The 26,075-nt window shown below is 35.0% G+C and overlaps 1 protein-coding gene across 1 annotated transcript in view; it reads right to left on the bottom strand.

The window, feature by feature from the left end:
* The window catches only part of LOC145297478 (putative elongator complex protein 1), a 133,017-nt gene that overhangs the window by 101,155 nt on the left and 5,787 nt on the right, over positions 1-26,075 (bottom strand). Inside the window, exons 2-8 of the mRNA XM_080143347.1 lie at positions 24,986-25,172; positions 21,309-21,455; positions 14,260-14,341; positions 13,922-14,002; positions 12,015-12,100; positions 6,655-6,757; positions 5,008-5,098 (exon numbers count right to left, since the gene is read on the bottom strand). Of these exons, the coding sequence (XP_079999473.1) occupies positions 5,008-5,098; positions 6,655-6,757; positions 12,015-12,100; positions 13,922-14,002; positions 14,260-14,341; positions 21,309-21,455; positions 24,986-25,141 (746 nt within the window). The 5' untranslated portion in view covers positions 25,142-25,172. The remainder of the gene's footprint in view (positions 1-5,007; positions 5,099-6,654; positions 6,758-12,014; positions 12,101-13,921; positions 14,003-14,259; positions 14,342-21,308; positions 21,456-24,985; positions 25,173-26,075) is intronic.

The raw sequence follows: 26,075 nt of genomic DNA, 5'->3' as shown, positions 1-26,075 counted from the left end.
ATGCCTGTCCTTTTTAAAGTCAAAACACTATGAATAATATATAGTATATCTACATTATTATTAGTGGAAAAAGATTTCTTTGGCAGAGCTAATGTCTAAGTTATAAAGCTAATGAATACGTTTATCCAAGTTTTAAAATTTTAGTAACCACCTTAAACAATCCTGCTATTCTCAAAGGTTGCAATATTTTCTATGGTGTCAAACAAAAGTATAGTAGTAGGTCAGAGAACAGCATGGTTGTGTGGATGATCATATTCTTGACAACAAACACAATGCCTCAGTTAGCAGGCAGCTATCACAAGATAGTGTCTTGACAAAATAATTGTCCTTTTAGAGAGGTTGGTGTTAGAAAGGGGATTTAGCCATAAACTTTTTGCTTCAAACAAACTATGGCTGTTTTAATTAAATTAGTTGGTGAACAAATGTCCATTAAATTATTGCCCCATTAGCCTCCTCCCTCTTTTCACCAAAATATTTGAGTACATAATTAATCAAGCTCTAGTTCACCACCTTACAGTTGCTAAACTTTTGTTTGACCATCAATATTGATTTAGGCAAGCCCATTCTACTGCGGATATTCTAACTGTAATTTCTGAACATATATACCATGCACTGGATAAGGCAGTGGAGGGGAGGGCAGTAGCCCTAGATATATCTAAGGCTTTTGACAGGGTATGGCATGAAAATCAGATCCTATGGTATTACTGGATGAATACTTAACAGTATTAAATCCTTCTTAAATAAGAGAACAATCCAGGTTGTCCTCGATAGTCGTACATCTAAACAATATGATATAAATGCGGGTGTACCTCAAGGGTCAATCCTTGGACCTTTATTATTCCTGATGTTCATAAATTACTTCCCTAATAAAATAGTCTCTGAGATGGGTATATTTTCCGACGACATCACACTCTATAACAGGCATGAGGGGAAAACAAATGAACAAATATTCAAGGCAATAGTTAAAACCCTAAAGGATGACCTGAAGCCTGTAAGGAATTGGGGTAAAAAATGGATGGTAAGTTTCCTTAAATAATTACAAGAAACCTTCTCAACCACCAATATCTATGGGTAAAGATACATACATTAAAGTACTTCGTTCAAACACCTCGGCTTAATGTTCACAAGGAACGTAAGTTGGAACTGATACATCGAGAGCATTGCCAAGGCTGCTACAAAGAAGGTAGGTTCTCTACCATGCTAGAAAGTTACTTATGCCTGAAAGTATCCTGTACTTCTACAAGGCCACCATTCTCCCATGTATGGAGTATTGTTGTCACATTTAGGCTGGTATATCTGTTAATAGACTCTCACACTGGACAGGGTTCAAAAGAGAGTTGCCAACCTGATAGGTCCTGAACTGTCATCTAAGCTTCAGCCTCTGTCCCACTGACAAAATGTTGTATCCCTCTGCCTGTTTTACAAGTATTTTAATGGTGGATGCTCTGACAAACTACAAGCCCCTGTACCCCCTTGATGTAAATATCCCTGACAAACCCAACAAGCAGCTAAATCCCACCCCTTCACTGTAGAGATCCCTAGATGTAAGAAAGCCTTCTACTCTAATAGTTTCTTCACTAGAACTGCTAGATTTTGGAATTCTCTTCAGGCTTCCTCAATTGTATTAACATGCAGAAGTTCAAGTGTAATGCAAACAGACATCTTGCTGCTCAACTCCCTACATAGCATCCCTGTCATTTATATCACTGATAGTAGCCCTCTACATCAAAGTGGCACTGGGCCTTGCTTGGGGTGAAAATGTAATATTTTTTTTTAAAAAAGCAGCAGTCAAAAGGCAGACTGGTGTAAGCCATGGAAATCTGTCTGCAACAGGGTAGTCAGTCAGTCTGTCAGTGTTTGATTGAGGACTTTTATGCAAAGAAGGAAAGAGGAAAAGAAGAACAGAAAGAGAGAAAGAGAAACCACTGTTGTCATATTAGATTTATTAGTTACTAGCATGGGTGCCCGGCGTTGCCCGGGTGTTTGGAGGTGTATGCTGAGAAAAAAAAAAGACAAAAAAATTTTTTTAACTTTGACCCCTATTATGACCCCTGAAAATTTATTGTTTTGGGCTCAAATTGAGTTAAGTTAGATCCATGTCGAAGGAACCTATATCTAAAATTTCAAGTGTTTAGACCCAAAATTGTCGGAGGAGTTTGGTAGAGTTCTCAAAGGTTAAATCGTTTAACTTTGACCTCTTAACATCCAAATTTCTGGCCGAAAACCGATCATGTAGACTTTCCCAAATCTCAGTATCCTGTATATCAAATTTTGAGTCTGTAGACTGAAAATTAACGGAGTTATTGCAAAGGAAAATGTACACAGACAGACAGACATAGACACGTTCACTTTTATAGATATATAGATTAATCTATATACTAGTAAAACTCTGTTAACTTTGCAAGCTTGTCATTATGCTTACTGGATGATATTACAAAAGGCTAACAACAAAGAAAAGGTGAATAAGAGAAGTAATATGAAGAGGTGAGTAACGTAAATAATTAAAAGACAAAAAAAAGGGGGGAAGAGAAGGAAGAGAGAGAGAGCTAAAGGAAGCAAATAAAGGCAGACTAAAATGAAATAATGAATCAATATGATCAAGGTTTGATTGGTTGGTTGGTTTTGTTTTATGGCATATCAACATCTTTGGATTATTTAATGCCGAATCTGGTCATCACGATAAAAGCTTTTCTGCAACAAGTTTTTTTATATCTTCAGCTATTTATCCTTGGTGCTTTTTTTTTTTATTACGTTTTCACCCCAGACAAGGCACATTGCAACTTTTAAGTAGGGGGCTACTATCAGGGACATAAGCTACAGGGGTACTATGTAGAGAGTTTGGGCAGCAAGATGTTGGTTCACATTACACTTGAACTTCTGCATGTCAGTACAGTTAGGGAAGCAGGGTCCCGGAAGGGAGTTCCAAAGTCTTGCGGTTCTGGGGAAGAAACTACTGGAGTAGAAGGCTCTCTTACATCTAGGGATCTCTACTGTAAAAGGGTGGGATTTAGCTGCTTGTCGGGTCTGTCGGGGATATTTACGTTGAGGGGGTACAAGTGCTTGCAGTTCGTCAGAGCATTCACCATTAAAGTACTTGTAGAGGGATGCAACAATTCGTCGATGGGACAGAGGCTGAAGCTTAGATGACAGTTCGGGACCTATTAGGTTGAAGACTCTCTTTTAGACCTTGTCTAGGAGCAAAAGACCAGTAGCAGATGCACCAGCCCAAATATGACAACAATACTCCATACATGATACTTTTGGGTGTTAGTAGCTTTCTAGCACGGTAGAGAAAACTCACCTTCCTCGCAACGGTCCTGGCAATACTCTCAAAGTAATTGTTCCAACTCATGTTTCCTTTGAATGTTAGGCAGAGGAGTTTAAAAGATGTACTTTCAGATAAAGAGTCTTTGACCATTGCTATTGTTGGTAGAGAAATTTTTTGTAATTATTGAAGGAAACAAGTTTAGTCTTGGCAGCATTGAATGTGACCATCCATTTTTGTCCCCATTCCACTACAGATCGGAGGTTATCCTCTAGTGTTTCTGCCATTTCTTAAGATATGTGTTCATTTGTTTTCCTGTCGTGTCTGTTATAGAGCGTAGGGTCATCAGCATATATACCCATCTCACAAACAATTTTGTCAGGGAGGTCATTTATGAATATTAGGAATAACAGAGGTCCAAGGATAGACCCCTGAGGCACTCCCGCATTTATATCATATTGTTTAGATGTACGACCATCAAGGACAACCTGGATTTTTCTCTGATCTAAGAAGGATTTAATTATGTTAAGTATTTTTCCAGTGATACTGTATGATCTAATTTTCCAGAGAAGACCTTCGTGCCATACCTTGTCAAAAGCCTTAGATATATCTAGAGCTACCACTCTACTCTCCCCTGCTTTATCCAGTGAATGGTATATATGTTCAGAGATTACAGTTAGGATGTCTGCAGTGGAACGAGCCTACTTAAATCCATATTGTTGGTCAGTCAGAAGTTTAGTATCTGTAAGGTGGTTGACTAGAGCATGGTTAATTATGGACTCAAATATTTTGGCAAAAAGTGGGAGGCTAATGGGGCGATAATTTACTGGGTCAGTTCTTTCGCCAAAATTCTTGAAAACTGGTACCACAGAAGCAGTTTTCCAGCAAGCAGGAAAGCATGATTCATTAAGGCATTTGTTGTAAAGTTTGGAGAGAACTGGAGCTACTTTGGCGGAGCATTTTTTTAATAGCACAGCCGGGATGAGATCAGGTCAACATGCTTTTGAAGAGTCAAGATTTTTTATGATAGCATATACCCGAGAAGGGGTGATTTTCAAATCGTCTAGTGTGGTGTCTGTCTGCAAAGGAAAGTCAGGGAGAGGGTGGTTAGCAGGGTCCAGTGTGGAGTTGGAGGCAAACCGACTGGCAAGCATGTTAGCCTTCTCAGTTGCTGAGCAAACAACCTCATGATTGTTAGATAGTGGGGGAATCGATTTGGTTGTTTAGTTTTACGGCATATCAATTTTTTCAGGTTATTTAAAACCACATTCCATCATATTTTTTTTTAATTTTATCATGCTTCAAAGTTTTTATATCTTCAATTATTCATTCATGATGCTTGGTTTGGTTGCTTTGTAGAAAAAAATCTATTTTCGTTTTTGGCTTTGCAGAAAATGATTGAGTTTGGTAAAAGGAAAGGAAAAAAACAATAACATCAATGCTTGGTACATTTTATGTCAGGAAGTCAGTATCTCCAGACAGCCTGATCTGGTAGTACCAAGATTTTTATCCAGAAAAATATAAAATAGATGTCATAAAGGAATAATGGTAGCTTTTAACAACTTTATACATAGAAAATAATAAATACTGACCCAACGGGTCACAAGTGAGTATAAGATAATAATTTTATAGTAAATATATACTCATGATGAGGAGTAATCCAACAACTGTCATCAATGTTACATTTTTCTTTTTATTTAAATATAATTTTCTTTTTTACCAAATAAAATAAATGTACTTACTTCCAGGAAAGACTCTTTTCTAGCCCAGGGACATTCTCTCCAGTTGAATGGAGGACAGCATCCCGTGACCAGACCCTTAATTGGCGGGCACCTACAAGAAAACAGCATTTTCTTCTTCAGTTTCCAAGAATCAAAAAAAAATATAAATAAAGTATATATTTATTAAGACTCTTCTTTTTAATATTTGATTTTTTTTTATTTGTGGTTTGTCAATATAATAGCGATTTGAGGTATAGCAAGGAAGAGATCTTTTGTTTTCATTGACTATTGCCATGTCTTTAAAAGAATATTGTAGCTCAAAACAAAAAAAAAATACAGAAGGAAATATTTTTGCAATGTCAACGTGCATAGCTAAATGCTTTCAAGGAGATAACCTGGTACATTCGGAGTTATATTGAGGTTGCTGTCTGAACAGATATGAGGTGGAACCCAAAATTAGCAATGAAGAGAATACATTACTGTAGACCACACTTGATATATCTAAAATATGTATTATATAATTACTTTATGTTTACTGAATCTGCTATTTTTATTGAGTATACTTTCTCCTTTCACATTAGTCAGAAAAAGAAATTATTTAGATTAATGTCTGGTGAATAAAGATACAATGGTTGTTAAATAAAACTGCTCCTTTTTGATTTCCACTTTCTATTTAGTGGAAGTCTTGCCAAGTCTTTTTGGTGTATACTGAAGAAAAATTCCTTCTGATTAATATAGTTTAACTTTAAAACTCAACATAAAGAAGAACTAGTCTTTACTTTAAAATACTTTGTTTTCAGAATGGTTTTACTTTCAATTAAATGTTAAAATCAAAATATTTTTTAGTTTTTACTTTGAACTTTTGTTTTTTCAGAATGATTTTATGTAATAAAAAAAATAACCACTTTTAAATGTTTTTTAATATCTTGTAATAAAAACATATTTTTTTTTAGTTTTTATATTTAAATAGTAAAGATTAGTTCTTTTGTAGAGTTTTAAAATGAAATCAGAAGGGTCTTTTCCTCAATATACACCAGCAAGACTTGACAAGTTTTCCACTAAAAACAAATAGTTTTCTATAACAAGGACAACACCATATGGATGGGGTGCCATTTTATTGGAATCATTGAAGAAATCTTCACCAAGATTTTCAAGTTGTGGTATTTGCTGATTTTTCAACATAGTAAGATAAGTGTCACTCTTTACAGGACTATCAAAAAAAGAATGGTTCAAGCACATGAAATTTCAATAAACCAAATCATAACATTTTTGTGTTCCTTGCTGTTCAGAATAATAAACAAAATATAAATTTTGTTGCATTAAGTATTGAACATTTTATCTGTTAACCTCATTATTCACATAAAACAAAGCTTTATCACAAAAAAATGCAGTATTCTGTGAAACAAACATTTTCATCCAGTTTTTGGAAAACTATTCACACATCTTAATTTATCTATTATCCATCCACGGTGAAGTGATGCAAGATTTGTAACTTGTATGAATTAAACTTGGGCAATTTTAAAATTTAATCAATGATTGATTGTGTAATACCTAACTCCATAGATGTCCTGAGGCATATATTTTGAACACAATAGTTTTTAGAATGAAAGAAATAAAAACAAAAGTTTTTTTTGTTTTTTTATTCCATAGGTTAAGATTAATATCTACCTGTTAGTGGATGAACAGTTGAAGTTGTAAAATATTGGCCATCTCCTCGCCAACTGATGTAAGTTTTACCCTCATCCCATTCAAAAGCAGGTTGGACATTTTGCTGATAAAAAAGAAAAGAAATTCATTTTCAGACACAAAGAAAAAAATAATCAGGTTGGAAGGGGTATATTACAGTTGGTTAAAAAGCTCACAAGCTCCTTAGAAAGTTTTTAATTAGGAGTGGCATAGAAAAAACAGCTATCAATTATCATGTGTAGGGGGAGTGTTTATCGATTCACGTGGAGTAAAGCATGATTTACAAGAGAGCCATAATGTAGAATATATATCTGAAAGAGTTTGGCCATAATTTTGGGGGAGAAATCGCTTCAGACAAAGCATGAAATCACTTAATGTAAGCAGCTTACAGGAACAAAAGATGATTATCGCAAAGATAAGAGATGCCTATTAGCCTTAGTCTTGAAAAGGTCAAGGTTATAGGTAAAAGGAAAACAGTCAACAGAGAGTTCCACAAGCTTGCATTTCTAGGAAAAAAAACTACTGGAATAGGAAGCTTTATTATAATGAGGTATCACAAGAGTGAACGGATAAATTGAATCAAATGAATCAAACAAACTGCAGATAATACTGAATTCTGAAGAACACGTCATAATCATATTTATAAAAAAAAGAGAAAAACTGGAAGCCTTATCTATGAATCACACAATAAATGTGTAGCATTTATAAATGAATCTCGGCAGTCGTATCCATTGAATCATCCACATCCCAGATGCAATCGTGCTATAGTGAGTGATTGAGTGTATTTCATCTGGTAATATTCACCATTTCATGGAGCACCATCGGAAGAGAAAGATTGAATCCCACTATAAATAATGTGTAGCATTTATGGAATATCAGACAACAGAATTTTTTATTTCATTTTTTTATGGTGGGTTATGGTTATGGACTATATTAGTTTCTATTAATTTAGTTATTCTATTGCTGGTATAGTTTGTTTTATGACATATTTTTGAGTTATTTAATGCTGAATTCAGTCATTTTGTTAAAATGTTTTTATGCTTACTTGTCTTGATATGTTCAAATAGTTATTCATTATGCAAATTCATTTGTGAATGAGAAAATGAATGGTCTACCTGCAACAGATTTTATTTAATAGGAACATAACAGGTCAAAGTGGACTTGAGAATAATAACAAGTATGGGGTAATTTCACCCCCAATTCCAAGAAATTCCAAAGCAGAGACAACTAGTGATTCTAGTTTAGGTTTATACCCAAAACATTATCATGAATTAAAAAATATTAAAATTTACTTTGAAGAGACATGTAAATCATTTTTTATGGAAATCAGTCCAGACAAACCATGAAGGCACTTGATGAAAGCAGATAATCCTAATAATAAAAAAAAGAGGAAAGTAAAATCACTGCAAATTAAACTAAACTTGAAAGAAAGTCCACCACTAGTGTTCAAGCCATTGGCCTCCAAACTAGCTAACAAAAAATGTAAAAGGTTAGAAGCTGGCTGACAAAAAAAAAATTAAAAAACTACCCATCAAGTTACAGTTCAAATGTGCAAATGCAGAGAACATATTTTTAAAAACCAATATTAAGAACATAAACGTGAACACTAAACTTTTTGTGCATAAAATTTATATTATTTTCTTTTCCCAATGATCTATCGACAATTAATAGGAACCAATGGATATCAAAGTAGCTTATAAGGATCTAAATTGCTGAAAATAATAAAACCTTACTTATGAAAATGATTCATTTTTCTTTATTTTAAAAATTATTTTTTTTACAAGGTGGTCACCACTTATCAAGGCCGGAAGCCACTCAGGGATAAGGGTTATTGTAAGTACAGTACGTTAGTGTGGATATTTAGAGTGTCTATTTAAGAGGGTGGTTCATCAGGAATTTGTTTATGTTGGACTTGTATTCAAGAGGGAAGCAGGCAGATGGAACAGAGTTCCACAGGCATGCAATTCTAAGAAAGAAGCTTTGTTCATGGAATCTACGTTTTGATTTAGGCATAGATAAAGAGTGGGGAAAGTTTTTGACAGTGGATTCAACTAGACGGGTGTGTTTTGTAAAAGATTGGTGAGAGGGGACCAGAGATTGGAATTCAGACGAGCACCTGCCATGGAAATAACGATAAAACAAAGATAGGCTTGCAACATCTCTTCTGTGGGAGAGAGGTTGCAGGGAAGAGAAAAGGGCATCCCCTACTAAGCCACAAAGTCTATTTTGTACTCTGTCAAGGCAGGATAGGCTGTTTTTAGCAGCTCCTGCCCAGATATGGCAGCAGTATTCCATCCTTGGACGTACTTTGCTTTTATTTAGATAGAGAATTGCATCAGTAGTGAGATATCTTTTGGAGCGGTAGAAGGATCCCACCATTTTCCCAGCGTTCCTGGCAACAGATTTGATGTACGTGTTCCATTTCAGATCAGGAGTAAAGGTCAAACCCAGAAGCTTGTCAAAACATGAAGCCTCCCCAAGACGAGAGCCATCCATTTCAATTGATGCCAGATGAAGATCAGAGCGTTGATGATGTAAAGATAGAAGCTTGGTTTTGGATGCATTAAAAGTGACCAACCACCTCTTCCCCCATTGAACCATGCGCTCAAGATCAGAGGAGAGAGAATTAGAGAGAACTTTGCCATTTACGGCCTTTGATGTGTTGCTATAGATGGTCGTGTCATCAGTATAGATGTCAACGAAAGATTTTAGTATGTGTTTTGGGAGATCATTGATGTAGATCAGGAAGAGAGTTGGGCCCAGGATGGACCCTTGAGGAACTCCAGCATTAATACTGCAGGCCTCTGATTTTTGTCCATCAACCACTACTCTTATGAGCCTATCAGAGAGAAATGATTTAATGATAGAGAGAATATTTCCAGTTATACCGTAGCTGGAGATCTTGTGAAGTAGGCCTTTATGCCATACCTTGTCGAAGGCCTTTGATATGTCATAAAATATATAAAAATAAAAGCAAAATATGATTTTCATTTTTATATCATTTGAATATAAACCTAGAACCCCATCCTCCAACGTAGACCCCTACTACTAGGCATTAAGACACTCTATCAAATCTCCAATACTAATGATTACTACAATACTATCTCATTGATTACTGTACACGCAATAACCCTTATCCCTGAGTGGCCTCCGGGCCTTGATAAGTGGTGACCCCCATGTAAAAAAAAAAAAAAAAAAATTTGTTATTCACTCAATGCATGAAAAGAGACTATTACTACCATGACATACAATCATCAATGTGTCAGTATAGATAAGAATAAGGTCATAAGAAAAGAAGAAACTAAATAAAACAGGAAAAATTAGCACAGAAGAATCATGCTTTTTTTTCAGTTACGAAACTGTCAAGAATAAAGATTTATTGAAGAGTCAGATTAAATGTGCAAAAACTTGGAAGTCATAAAGAAGCATGCCCATGAGGTAGAGGTTGGATAGAGTAACAGAATATGTCAAATCGGTGCAAAGTGAGGTTGTTAGTAAACAATGCATGTGTAAAAGATGATTGGTGGAAGTTTAGTTTGTTTTAGTTACCTCATTTATACATGCACATTCTAGCAGACATGTATTCCTTTAAGCAATCTTTAAAACATTTCCAATAAAATAATTACACAAGGAAAAGGTTGAATAGTCTAACCCTGTGGAGCTATATGCATTCATCCAGACAACTTCTGATTCAAACACTGCATGACATAGTTTTCATTGTGTCTTCATTTTCTCTTCTCGTTCTGATCATGTGGTCTTCTCTCACATTGCCAACAGTTGAGAACGTACACAGCGGATCACAAATTGCAGTTTGATATACATTGGTTTGCATATAAATGAGTTTCACCGCCCCCAAAAAGACGTCATTAAAAATCTGAAGTCAAGAAAGCAGGGCAGTCAAGTTCTTGGAACTGAATTGAATAGGTCGAAATTTAGAATGTTGTACGAATGCTGATAATTTTTTATTTAATTACAAGCTATTCCAGCATGAAATATAAAGGTTATGCAGAGATGAATCTGGGATTTTTCAAATTGAAAGCATTGATAAATAGGAATATTAAATGATTCACATCAAACTTGGAAAATTGAAAGCATTGAGAAATTAAATGAATAAAATGATTTGCGGCAAACTTGGAAAATTGCAAACATCAAGAAATGTCAATATTGAAAGTGTTGAGAAATGGAAATATTGGAAGCTTCGAGAAATGTCAATGTTGAAAGCTTCAAGATATGTCAATATTGAAAGCATCAAGAAATGGAAATATTAAACGATTCGTGTCAAACTTTGAAAATTGGAAGCGTTGAGAAATGGAAAATGGAAATGTTATTCGAGTTAGACTTTTTTCTAATTGTCCTTGTATAATGAAGGATTACAATTCGACTGACTTTTTTTGTGTTTGAGAAGCTAGTAAAGTCTAGCAGTGTTTGAGAAGCTAGTAGTGTCTAGTGATGTTTGAGAGGCTAGTAGTGTCTAACATTGTTTGAGAGGCTAGTAATGTCTAGCAATGTTTGAAATTAGTGTGATTGCTGATCTGGGTACGGGATTATGTGAGATGATCTTTAAGGCTCATGAGGGGATGTAGTTCGATATTCATTGATTTGCGTATCAATGAGTTTTCCCCACCAAAAAAGACATTAATAATCTGCAGTCAAGAGAGCAGGGCAGTCGAGTTCTTGAAACCGAATTAAACAGGTCAGAATTTAAAATGTCATATGAGCATTGACAAGAATCCTTTTTTAATTACACAAGTATAAAAAACTAAAACTCAAAGCAAAAATTTCAACACATTCTACAGATATCAATGTATTCTGGGTGTGTGTGTGATACCATTGCAGAAAACAACTCTCTGAACGCAAATGTCTACACGTTAGTTGTCTGTCAAGGCCAATACAATCAGTCAACTTAGGTGAGTCCATCTCAAGTCCACTAAAGCTCTCCCGATCTTCAAACAACAAACTGCTGTCAACTGTCTTTAATTGCAAACTGTCGTCAACTACCATCAACTCAAGACTGTCCCAAAATTCTAAATATACTGACCTCTATGTCTAGTCTTTTGTTCCAGTCACGTCACACCTTGATTAGCCATCTTATTTCCAATCACCTCTTTGTGCCTTGATGAATCACTTTTGTCCCCATTATCTTTCTATTAACCTCATTTTCTATACTTTTGTTCTGTTGATTAACTATTTCATCTTTTGTTAGTTTTTCCACTTTTTTTTAATCACTTCCTAACATGCTGGGAGTGGGGGTGGGGGGGGGGGGGCTCCATAGTAACACATCTCAACAAGAAGATTTCCATCTGGGATCACACCCAAATGCGACATAATGTAAGCCATCTCACCTCAATCTTCTTTTGAGCTGCAACTTTTCCTTCAGATCCATGGAACTGTGTTTCTTTCTTACCCCACCCAACATTCACAAATTCAGCTGGAAGACAAACAAATGGATACGAGAAAATCACATCACAAAAAAAACTTTTAAAATCTCAAAACAAAAATGGACATAAACTGAAATTATGAGATGGTACACTAAAAAAATAGTTTTAAAGATCAATTTTATTTCTAGATATTTATTTAATCATAAAATAGAAACCTTCAATCCAAGTCAATTACAAACAAGTGTTATATATTATTGGGTACACTTGTTTGTATAAATATTATTTGCTAAAATATAGCATTATGTTTGAAAATAGGAAACATTTTCAATAAAGGGTAACAAAGGGTTCAAAAGTTTGACCCTTCCTTCTTGCATAAGTTAAAAATTGTGATGAAGGATATCAATATTCGACCAGATATGACATCAGGTGTAGGACAAAGGTAGTAGTGAGTTCAATTCTAGATAGTTTGCATGGATCAACAGAGCTGAGAACATGCATTTAAGATAGTCTAATATATCATTAAATTAAGAAATCTTAATGTGGAAGCCTAAATCAGCAAGATACACTGAAAGTAGTCTGATAAAATGATAATAATTAAACTTTTTGTGCTTAAAACATAATTGATTTTCTGTCACCCTCATTTTTTACCTTTTAGCTTACTCGACAATCATGACCAAATAAATCATTTATTCTCTAAGATTATGTTGCTGAATTAATTAAATGATAATGAATTTATGAAGTATGCTAGCCACTTTTATTATACCTAATAAAATTGTTAGCAGGATAACAACTCGTATGCACGTATGATGACACTTCAAAAACAAAGGAATGATTTTAACTTGATTAAAATATTGAACATTAAATTATTACTAGGGTCATTCTGATGACACCTTTGTTGTGTAACATAAGTAGTTTAGTTTTTAAATTTTTTTTTAATGCTTAAAATATTATGATTACATGAGTCGCATGTCAGTCAATTGTACCAAATAACAATGACAGATTCAAAATGATCATCTGCTTGTGATAAAAGAATTGATGAATTTAAATTAAAATTCCTCAAAGATTAAAAAGTAAAAACAAACTTTTTAAAATAAGAAAACCAAGCAGTTTTACAAACAAAACAATAGTTTTGTGGTTGTTTTTGTTTTGAAAGAAAAGGGTGATTTTAGTACTAGTATAAATAAAATATTCACATTTAGATTTAAAAAAAAAAAGAAATCATTTACAATTGGATTGTTCATATTTTATCTTTTTGTAGCTAAAGAATTACATAAAAATGATTCACTCTTAAAAATTCATGGTTTAGTAACACTTTTAAAGTGCAATTTTAACCAACAATTTTTGTCAATTTATGTAAATAATAAAGATATTTATCATAAGAATAACCAAGAAATGTCTACTTATTTTTACTTTCATTCATCCTAACAAGGCATATTAACCATTGAGACACAAGATACTACTGTGAATTAGAAGCATCCTTAGTGGAGAGTTATGCAGAGAGATGTTTGTTCACAGTACATTTAAATTTTTGTACGTTGGTAAAATCAAGAAAACTGGGAGCAGAGAGGGAATTTCCTAGCAAGTTCCTGTTTGATGCAATATTCTTACATATAGCTTTAATTCTAAACTTTTCATTTATAATAGAATTTTCCACTTTTCTCCAGCCTTATGCTAAAAAATACCATTTTCAACATTACTTTTGTACACCATCCTCTAATCTGGCTGCATTAGTAAAAGGTTTTCAGAAACATTAGATCATGTATATTTAATAAAGTTTCTGACAGACATGTTATTTTTTATTTTAACAATGGGCGCCAGAGCCACAGATTAATGTATAGAAATGTAAAGTAAAACCATTAGAGACATCTTACCTTCTCCAAATTGTTCTGGATGCAATGTTGTTTCATTCAGGGAATCAAATTCTTGAGTCATTAATATCAATTTATCTTCACCTGTGAAAAAATGTTTTGTTTTTCATTAAAACAAAGAAATATATATATATATATAGGGAAAAATGTGTAAAATCTTATGAAACTGTTGCCACAATAGAATTAGAAAATATAACAGATTTATTGATTTTTCCTCCATAAAACATTGAAACTAGTTATGAGTTTGTAAATCAGGAAATGTAAGCAATAAAATATTCACAGAAATTGTTGGAACTAGTGATGGTTAAAGAAAATGTAGAGTCAACAACAAATAGTTTTACCTGTAGTGAGGACGAGCACTTCCTGATCCGGACTCCAAGCCGCACCTGTGAGGCCACTTTCAACATCGCCAACAGATACCAACTGAAAAACGTAAAATAAATTTATCAAAACCACCCGTCTAGCTGAAACCACTGTCAAGAATTTTCCCCACTCTTTATCTGTGCCAAAACCAAAACGTAGATTCCATGAACAAAGCTTCTTTCTTAGAAGTGAATGCCCGTGGAACTCTGTTCCGTTTGCCTATTTCCCACCTTACTACAACTTGGATGTCTTCAAGTCCAACATAAACAAATTCCTGATGAACCGGTCCCCTAAGTAAAACACTTTATCAAATCTCAACACTAATGTACTGCACACGCAATAACCCTTATCCCTGAGTGGCTTCCGGGCCTTGATAAGTGGTGACCACCTTGTAAAAAAAAAAAAAAAAATTCTAAACAAACTTTAATCTTGACTGTTGTTTTCTTTGTTTAGAGTTTCAAGTCTTAATGGAAAACTTTGATTATTGCTTGTCTACAGCTTAAGAAACCCTTCTGCTTTTACAGTTGTCATCATTGGATTCACAAGATATACGGTGAGATATGAGGAAGATTAATCCCTACCAAAAACTATCTCTGTGGAAGATGCAGGCCTTGTACTCAGTTTTCTGTAGACTGCCTGAAAAAAATTGTGAAGTTATGAACTCATTATGCTATTTTTTTTTTAACATGCACAAAGAGGAGTGTGTCAGAGTTATTGATAATTTTGCACATTGTATCCAGATGTGTTTATCATTGAATGATGGTAAAAAAAGACTGTTGGACATTCATGACTGAAACTTGGTAGGCAAATTAGACATAGATTAAAACTTATGGTTGGAATGCAGAAAGGGTTGTGAATTCTATTAAGGTTTCCTATATCTAGAATTCTTGTTTTTTCCTATCAATATTCTTTGCTTTTAATCTACTCAGTTTTCATCCCATCACTCTAAGGTAAGTGATTCAGTTTGATTTGTTTTATGACAGATCAACCTTTTTTGGATTATTTAATGCTGAATCCAACAATTTTTGAAAATGTTTTTATGCTTCAAGTTGTTTATATCTTCAAATATTTATTCATGGTGTTTAGTTTGGTTGTTTTGTTTTACGGCATATCAATCTTTTTAAGGTTTAATCATTTTGGCTAAAGTTGTTTGTTTTTGTTTTGTTTTTTTTTAACAAAGGAGTCACCATTTATCCGCAGATGTCACTCGTAGATATGGGTTAATAAGTGCACAGTAGTCAATGGGAAAATATTATAGCAATCATTAGTAGTGGGAATTTGGTAAATTGAATTATTTAAGGGAACGGCACATCAAGAATTTGTTTACATTGGACTTCAATGCAAACATATTGTAGTCAGTTGGAAAGCAGGAAAACAGAACAGAGTTCCACAGGCATGCAGTTCTAAAAAGGAAGCTTTGTTCATGAAATCTATGTGTAGGTTTAATCACAGATAAAGAGTGGGGAAATTATTGATCGTGGTTTCAACTAGATGAGTATTTTTCGTGAAATTCAGGCCAGACGGGACCATAGATTGGAGCACAGATGAGCACTTGCCATGAAAATAATGATAAAGCAGAGACAGGCTTGCAACGTTTCTTCTGTAGGAAAGAGATGTTGTAGGGAAGAGAAAACGGCATCCCTGACTAGGCTACAAAGTCTATTTTAAACTCTGTCAAGGCAGGATAAGCTGCTTGGAGAAGCTCATGCTCAGATGTGGCAACAATACTCCATTCTTGGACATACTTGGCTCTTATACAGGTAGAGAATTGCATCAGCTGTGAGATATCTCCTGGAGTGGTAGAACAATCCCACAATTTTTCTAGCAGCCTTGGCTACGGATTTGATGTACGTGTTCCATCTCAGATCAGGAGTAACGGTCAGACCTAGAAGCTTGTCAAAACATGGAGCCTCCCCAAAACGAGAGTCATTCATTTCAATTGATACCAGACGGGAATGAAAGTATTGATGATGTAAAGATAGAAGATATTTACAACTATACCGTAGCTGGAGATTTTGTGGAGTGGGCCTTTATACTATTACCTTTTTTTCTTTTTTTTTTTTTCATTACATTTTCACCTCAAACAAGGCAAATTGTCACTTTGACGTAGGGGAGCTACTATCAGGGGCAACAGCTACTAGGGTACTAAGTAGGGATTTGGGCAGCAAGATGTTGGTTCACCTTACACTTGAACTTCTGCATGTCAGTACAGTTGGGGAAGCAGGGACCTGGAATGGAATTCCAGAGTCTAGCGGTTCTGGGGAAGAAACTACTGGAGTAGAAAGATCTTTTACATCTAGTGATCTTTACTGTGTGGGGGTAGGATTTAGCTGCCTGTCGGGTTTGTCGAGTGTGTCTACGTCGTGGGGACACAAGTGTCTGCAGTTCGTCAGAGCATTCACCATTAAAATACTTGTAGAACAGGTAGAGGAATGCAACATTTCGTCGATGGGACAGAGGCTGAAGCTTAGATGACAGTTCAGGGCCTATCAGATTGGTGACTCTCTTTTGAACCTTGTCTAGGAGCGAGAGACTAGTAGCAGATGCACCAGCCCAAATGTGACAGCAATACTCAATACATGGGCGAATGGTGGCTTTATAGAGGTACAGGACACTTTCGGGTGTTAGTAGTTTTCTAGTACAGTAGAGAGAGCCTACCTTCTTCGCAGCGGCCCTGGCAATGCTTTCAATGTAATTGTTCCAACTTATGTTTCCTGTAAACATTAGCCAAGGAGTTTGAAAGATGTACTCTCAGATAAAGTGTCACTGGCCATTGCTATTGGTGGCAGAGAAGGTTTCTTGTAATTATTGAAGGAAACAAGTTTAGTCTTGGCAGCATTGAATGTGACCATCCATTTTTGTCCCCATTCCACTACAGATTGGAGGTTATCCTCTAGTGTTTTTGCCATTTCTTTAGATATGTGTTCATTAGTTTTCCTGTCGTGCCTGTTATAGAGTGTGGTGTCATCAGCATATATACGCATCTCAAAGGCAATTTTATCAGGGAGGTAATTTATGAATATTAGGAATAATAGAGGTCCAAGGATAGACCCCTGAGGCACTCCCGCATTTATATCATATTGTTTAGATGTACGACCATCAGGGACAACCTAGATTTTTCTCTTATCTGAGAAGGATTTAATTATGTTAAGTATTCTACCAGTGATATCGTATGATTTAATTTTCCTAAGGAGACCCTCATACCATACCCTGTCAAAAGCCTTAGATATATCTAGGGCTACCGCTCTGCCCTCCCCCGCTTTGTCCAGTGAATGGTATATACGTTCAGAGATTGCAGTGAGGATGTCTGCTGTGGAACGGGCTTGTCTAAATCCATATTGCTGGAGTCAGAAGCTTAGCATCTGTAAGGTGATGGACTAGAGCATGGTTAATTATGGTCTCAAACATTTTGGCGAACAATGGGAGGAGGCTAATGGGGCGATAATTTACTGGGTCAGTTCTTTCGCCAAAATTTTTGAATACTGGTACCACAGAAGCAGTTTCCAACAGCCCGGAAAGCAAGATTCATTAAGGCATTTGTTGTAGAGTTTGGAGAGAACTGGAGCTACTTCGGCTGAGCACTTTTTTAATAGCACATCTGGGATGAGATCGGGTCCACATGCTTTTGAAGTGTTAAGGTTTTTTATGATAGCATGCACCTGAGCAGGGGTGATTTTCAGATCTTCTAGCGTGGCGTCTGTCCGCAAAGGAAAGTCAGGTAGGGGATGTTTAGAAGGGTCCAGTGTGGAGTTTGAGGCAAACCGACTGGCAAACATGTTAGCCTTCTCGGTTGCTGAGCAAACAACCTCATGATTGTTGGTTAGTGGGGGAATTGTCGATTGCCCATGATTTACTACACTGTTCTAGATTTTCCAGAAGTTTCAAGTTCCTAATTTTTGTGCTTCGATGCATTTTTTAGTGGTTTCAGTAAATTCTCTCTTAGTTGTCACTATTTCTTTCTTAACGTTACTTCTAGCTTCTATATACTTCTGTCTGTTTGAACTGGACTCCTGTCGGTTAAATTTGCGGTATGCATGCTGCCGTTGAGCAACAGCAGTTGCACTAGTAGAAGTAAACCATTGGGGAGAGTGGAGCTTGCTATAAAATTTCCGCAAGGGAACATATGCTTCAATTGCTGTTTTGAACCATTCAGTGGTCTTATTTGCGCACTGTTCAGCAGGAAGAGAAAAAATATTTCCCCATGGAGCATCTCTTATATAAGATCTCTGATGGCTTCCCAGTCAGCCTTTTTATAATATCTCGTTGTTTTGACCACTGGCTCTTCAGTTTTGGGTCTAGAGTTTAGGGCGATTTCAACCATTATCACTACATGATCAGCGTTCCCGAGTGGGCTGTCAGCATTTGTTATACAATCATCGGGAACTCTGGTCAGAAACAGATCTAGAAGTGATGCATGTTGTTCTTGCTGGTCAGGGAAAAGAATTGGAAACATAACCATTTGTGATAGGGAGTGAGATATAGAGAAGCTATGTGTTGTGCTGCCCGCTGAATCTGTGTAAGGCCTGTGACATGTCAAGCGCAATTGTCCTAGAACGGAAGCCTCGAGAGACACGCTAATCTTATGAGATATAACTGTTAGCACATCTGCTGTAGATCTAGCAGAAGGGAAACTATATTGCATGTCATTGAGGGGTTTATTTTTGCTGAGGGTGTTGACTACTTCTCTATTTAACACGATTCCAGCAACTTACTCATGACACACAGGAGAGACTGATTGATTTGTATTGAGGGGGAGATGACTCATCACCTCAATTTTTAAGTACGAGCCATACTGATTTGTAAGTATGGAAGCTAGTTCTGGGTGAAGGTTTTTGAGCACTATAATAGGAATGCCATCAGGGCCAGTTGCTTTACTGGAATCAAGGTTTTTGATTAGCTTGGCAACATCACACACAGATATTTGTATGTCGCATAGCATGTTTTCAGATACAGGAGGAAATACAGGGGTTAGCGGCCCTGATGGCATAGGGTAGAATTAGCTGCAAAGTTCTTGACAAAGAGTTTGACTTTGTCTGATGCTGAAGAGATTACCTCATGTCCATTGATGATGGTTGGGATAGAGCACACATTTCTATTTAGGACCCTGTTTGCTATTTACCAAAACTGATGGGAAACAAGCTGTTGCTTCGCTACTTTGGACTTGACGGACTGAGCATACAACTCTCTTACATTCTTTATTACTCTTTTACAGTGGTAGTTGGCAGTCCTGAAGGCGGCTTTAGTCTCAGTACATCTATTATGTTGGAAGCAATGGAAATAGTGATTTCTGTACACAATAGTAGCAGCACATTCTGGAGAGCACCACAGCTAGCTGTTAGGTTTTTGCTGGAATTTTTTGGAGGGTATGAAGCAGTCTATACCGACAATTAATCATTCCATCAGGTCTGATACTATAGATGACACATTCTTTTTAAATATGGAATGCAGAGGTAGATCTGATATAAATGTACAAAATCTATCCCAGTCAGCCATAAAGTATTGATATTGTGCAGATGAAGAGGTATGTCAGAGAACTTATTACATTTTGTTTTTATCTTAAGATAATTGAGTGGTCGGAAGATGAACATAGCTCAGGGGAAATTGTGAGAAAAAGGATTAGGAGACTTGCATACTGACCATTAGTGTTGGGCACATTGGTGGGTTCATGAACAATCTGAGTTAGGTCATAAGCAATGGAGAAATCGTGACAGAATCTCCGCTCATCATCTGTCTTGTTTGAGTGGGCTAACCATTCCACATTGTGAACATTGAAGTCTCTACAGATGTCAATGTTAGCTGAAGGATGAGCAGATAAGATGTGGTCAATTTTCTCAGATATGCTCTTAAAGATAGCAATTTCGCTGTTATAGGTGCGATAGAGGACAAATATAAACACAGTGGTGTGAGAAAGTGCAAACCAGAAGCACATATAGGGCAACTTAGTGTCTTGTCTGAAGATGTCCCTACCACATGGAAAACCATCTCTAATGCAGGCACATATTCCATGTCCGTGGCAATCTTGAGGGTCAGATTTGGAGGTTGAATTAGAATATCCTTTAATTACAAACTTATCTAGGGAAATAGTTGGTCTAATGTCAGTTTCACTTAGGAAGAATAGGTCTGGTTTAGTCTCCTGTAATTGGATTTCAACCTCTGGAAGGTTGGAATGTTAACCCCTGATGTTAGAGAAGAAGACATGGTATAGGGAGTCTATGTTGGAAGTTCTTTGCACCTTTCCAGTACTTTACACCTTCTGATAGGATAGCCTCCTTAGTGGTTAGTCCAAGGTTTGGGTCCCTGACTATCAGGCGAATAACATCAGCCCAGTAAAACTTACTTCCAGCACCCTTATTAGTGACATAGTTACAAGGATAGAAATATAAACAGAAATTTTCTGACATTTCAGGTGACTGCTCACACAAAAATACTGATGACCTAGAATGCAGCTTTTTTTCTCCCTTTATCAGAAAAATCACTCCTTCTAAACGAGGACTGAGGGATAAATTTGAAGTGAGAGTTACGGAAGCTGCTGACAATGCATCCACAATGGATTTTCTATTTTTCATTAAAAAAAAAATAAAAATAAGTATTCTACTTAATATAAGTTCAGGGGAAACTATGGAAATAGGTTCCCCTCTTACTAACTGAAATAAAGAAAGAATTCAATTGGCAAAGTTAATGTATGTAATTCTTGAGCAAATCAGCTAATTTTCTATATTGTTTTGCTTGAAGTTGTTTATATCTTTAAAGATTTATTCATAATGTTTAGTTTGGTTGGTTTGTAGAGAAAAATTATTGTTTTTGGCTTTGCAGAACATGATTGAGTTTTTCAAAGGGAAAGGAAAAAACAATAACATAAATGTTTGGTGCATTAAGTTAAGAAGCTGATATCTTTAGACAGCTTGATTTGGCAGCACCAAACAAGGCAAGTAATAGTTCTATCCATTCATTGAAACAAAAATAAAAACATGTTTGCCAGTAGTAAGAGAGGAAGAGGAAGAAAAAAAGAGGAAGGTGTATAACTTACTGATTGTTCTGTCACATACCACAAAAGAACATTCCCCTGCTCTGTAATGATGCATAAGGCTTGCTGTTCAGGTTGGTACTGTAAATTAATGACACCCTTTCCATCAACTAAGTAACCTTCATCAGTCAAAGAAACAACTTCCAAAAGCTGCAGAAATAATAAAAATAACAATAAATTAATGTGGCAACCAATAAGAAAGAGAAAAGATTAGAACAGCAATTAGAAGAAAAGACCTTCAAATTGTATATCTCTGTTTATATAAATGTATATGTTTATAAATTTGCAGGTACAGGATTCATTCCTAAACTAATTAACTGATCATTATTAATTTGCAACACAGCTGTTAGGTCTAAGGCTGGGTAATGTAAGCTATATTTAGTTTAATTTAGCAAAGGAGGCAAAGAGGGAGTAGAAACTCTTCATAAAAATTCAGATAGCTCAAGATTCTTGTTAAGTTTAGTTATCTCCCTTGTTCTGCAAAAATGATATTTAGAGATCAATACTTATTTAGCCATAAAATTTATTTATTTTTTTGTTTAAATAAAACTACTGCGTTAATTTATGTGATTTTTGGTGTACAATATTTTCTTTCTGTCATAGGCAAGTACACCATAAAGATTTTTTTACTTTTGGTACTTTTGTTTTTTCATGGGGAAGTGGGGGTATAGACATGCATTAAATTTTGGTATTATATTCATGTGCTATGTTATTTTTACTTTAATTTTATTTTTTATTTATTTTTATCTTGTTTCATGCTGAAGTAAAATGTTTATAACTAAGCACTTTTTCTGTAGAAAAAGTTTTGTCTTTAAAAAGTCACTAAATTTTTATCCAAAAAATCAGTTAATTATTTCAGCATATTTGAAAACATTCCTTGTAGACATAGAAATCATGCAACACTTTTTTTTATACATTGCATTTTTTTTTTTTTTTAATTGCTTTACTTTAAATTGTATTCTTGCTGGTGCTACTGTTGTATTGCTTTCCGGTGAAGTCATTTCAAAGGTTGGGTCACACAAAGAACAAGAAGAAATAATGGACTGGTAATTTATTTATAAAGCTTGAGGCTATGGAACAAATGTGAAAAATAAATTTGGTCATTAAAAGTAGTTTTATGTTGTTTTTGTTATATATTACTAAATGAGGAATCATTTCCATTAAAAATCCAATTAATATTATGCATCTAACATTGAGAAAAGCACGCTTGAAAAGTGTCAATGTTATGTGACAGAAGCCAAAGCAAAACAAAATAGCAACTGAATTTGGACTGATGCGATTATATAAAAACACAAGTTGAATTTTAACTCAACATGAGTCCTCATTTAATGATATGTATTATTAATAATAATATAATATAAATGAATATTTAATAATATAATATAAATTAATATTTAATGATATAATATAAATTAATATTTAATGCAACAACACAAAACTATTTTTAATGCTTAAATAGATTTTTTTTTCTCTAATTCTTCAATAGTTGCAATCTTTCTAAATTACTAAGGGACTTTGAGATCATTTAGTAACAAGTAGGTGGAAAATAACAGGATTGCGGAAATCGTGAACAGAAGCTTACGAGTGAGCACATCAACACGAATATACGCAAGAGACAACCATGGAAAAGAAACAAAATTTTGCCTGTTTATATTATGATAATTTTGCTTGGGATAAACGGCCAAAATCATTCATCTGCATAATATCAACAAAAGACTCAATTAACATGACCATTTGTTTACATCCAAACATTCAAAAGTTCTTGCCGACTTTGCATGTTTTGAAAAGCCATCATTTATGAACAAGAACTTATGTGTTAGTTTTTTTAATTAATTTGTTTCATTTCCATAAACTGTTTCAAACATTTCTGGGACTAATGGTTCTTGTGGAGGTCATGGTTCAGGTATAGTATTCATGTACATTTTGTTATTAATGATATTTATATTTATAATTGCTAATTTATTTTTTAGTTTCGAAAGGATATAATTTTTTACTTCGTATATTTCTTTTTCATAAACTGTCTCAGCAAGTTCCAGGACTATGCTTTTGTGGAAACTAATTTTTTTACTTGAAATTGTTTCATTTTTCGATCGATCATTTTAGTGTCCCAAATTATCTTTTGCAAAAAAATGCTCATTTTTTTCTTAGTTAATGCTAGTTATCTCCCTTGCATAATCACTTCAAACTTTGTTAGTACTGCACAGACCATCATCATCACACTTGTTATGCCAGTTCCCGGTTGTTGCTCAATTCAGTGCTAATTCTCAACCCATGCAAAATCACAAGTTCAGTTTATAAACAATTAATAGATGTAATAAAATAAAATATGCATCAAGTGTGCTTGAAAGCCAAATTGCAACGTGATATTTAGTAAAATAAACAAATATTTTACTTGTTTGAAATTTATAATATAATATTTCAGAGCTATACTCCATCCTCAGTATGTTGCTGTCTTTCTTTTTTTTTTTCTTCTACTTGCTATGTTGTAAAGTTGGAGAAAGAGAACTTGTTTATTTTCCTAATATTACGTTGTGATTTGGCTTTCAAGCGCACTTGATGCATATTTTATTTCATTAAAATTAAATCAATGTTTCTATATGGAACTCACACCCTTGACGTTATTCTCGCGTTGCCTACGCACAGTTCACACACTTCAAAAACAACCACTGAGATACAACGCGTAGCTCTTTACAAACAGACTTTTCTTTGCCATGAAAATAACAATAAGCCAGAGACAAGCTCACAATGTCTCCTCTGTGGAAAAGAAGTTGCAGGTAAGAGAAAAGGGTATCCCCCACTAAGTTACAAAGTCTATTTTGAACGCTGTCAACGCAGGATAAGTTGTTTCTAGCAGCTCCTGCCCAGATGTGGCAACAGTATTTCATTTTTGGACATACTTGGCTCTTATACAGGTAGAGAATTGCATCAGCAGTGAGATATCTACTGGAGCAGGAGAACAATCCCACAATTTTTCTAGCAACCTTGGCAACAGATTTGATGTACGTGCTCAATCTCAGGTCAGATATAAAGGTCAGACCTAGAAGTTTATCAAAACATGGAGCCTCCCTAAGACGGGAGCCATTCATTTCGATTGATGCCAGACGGGGATCAGAGCATTGATGATGTAAACATAGAAGTTTGATTTTCGATGCATTAAAATTAACCAGCCACTTCTTTCCCCATTGTGCCACATGATCAAGATCAGAGAAGTGAGAATCAGAAAGAACTTGGTCGTTTACGGCCTTTGAAGTGTTGCCATAGATAGTAGTGTTGTCATGATCTTAGGATCCAATTTTCACAAACTCTATGCATTAAATTAGGCTGTATTTCAGCAATAACGCGTTGAATTCTGTCTTCCAAGTGGTCAATTGTATCTGGTTTATCAGCGTAGATATTGGACTTTACATATCCCGAAAGAAATTATCTAATGGGGTTAAATTACATGAATGAGATAGTAGAGAGGTCAATTTTCAGAAATTATTCATTAATCAAATGTTTCTCTCGGTAAACTGATTGTATCATTTTCTATTTGTAAACACTGCTTGGGTATCAATCTCTTCATGATCAATTATCAAACTATTCTGAACTTAAAATAACTGATAGTTGCCAAATCTGCAATTAAAGAAAATACAAAAACACCTTATATTTTGAAAAAAATATTAGAATTCAGTTCAATTTACTGTTTTACTTGAAGGATCTACGTGTATGATCTCTCCCTTCTGTACAGCAAAGAACACATGACCTGTATCACAGTCAACAGCAGAACAAACACAATCTTCTAAGAGAGAACTCAAATTCTCAAGATGCTTTTTGGACAGCAGTTTCAAATTTCTCATCGTGGGAACTTTTCAATCATCAAATCAACACCTGAAAATAAAAATAAGATAATTAATACATTTGTCAGATCTAAAATTGTCTACATTTTAAATCGGAATGGAAGTCCACGACAATTTTGTTTCATTTGTTCGGTAAGATGTTTCACATCTGCAAAAAGAATTATTGATTATAGAAATTATTTATTATTTATGCCCTTCTTCAGGACCATATTTTTAATTTCAACTTAAATAAAAAATTAAAAAAAAAAACGCTGATATTTTTAAAGTAGAAAAATAAAAACAATACATGTATTTATATTATTCAGAATATTTTGATTGCTATTCTCATCTTGAGTATTATTTTTACATTTTGGGCAATGTAACCTTTGGCAAAAAAAAAAAGAAAAGTTGGTCTTTACGTTAATGTAAATAAGACAAAGTTTTGACTTTCAATGCAAAGGGGGAGATCGAAGCTCTAGATGGAATAACACTGAAAGAAATCACTGAGTTTATGCTCCTGGGCAGCAACATAGGTTCCATGGAAAGAGATATCAAAGTTCACATTTCAAAAGCATGGGTTTGCATTGGATAAGCTGTGGTGAGTATGAACTTCAAGGCTAACTGACAAATTGAAAAGGCAGTTTTTCAGAGCACTGGTGGAGTTTGTCCTTGTTTACAACCTGGACACTCACCAAAAGATTGGAAAGAAAGCCATACAGCATGTATACCGATATGCTACAAACAGTGTTAAAAAATATCTTGGCAAGATCATCCAACGAAGCAGTAACAGCAACCTACCTACCATATCTATGATTTGCCAGTCACTGCCAGAGGAGCAAGCAAGAACTGGTGAGAAATGTATTGCTGTGGACTCCATGGCACAAGCACACAAGTATAAGACAACCTAGATCCACGTACATTGAGCAAATTGCACCTGAAACCAACTGTGATCATG

Source organism: Euprymna scolopes, chromosome 18, assembly GCF_053919585.1.
Source record: "Euprymna scolopes isolate OS-2025 chromosome 18, ASM5391958v1, whole genome shotgun sequence".
NCBI lineage: Eukaryota > Metazoa > Mollusca > Cephalopoda > Sepiida > Sepiolidae > Euprymna > Euprymna scolopes.
This window is presented reverse-complemented; position numbering and strand designations above follow the sequence as displayed.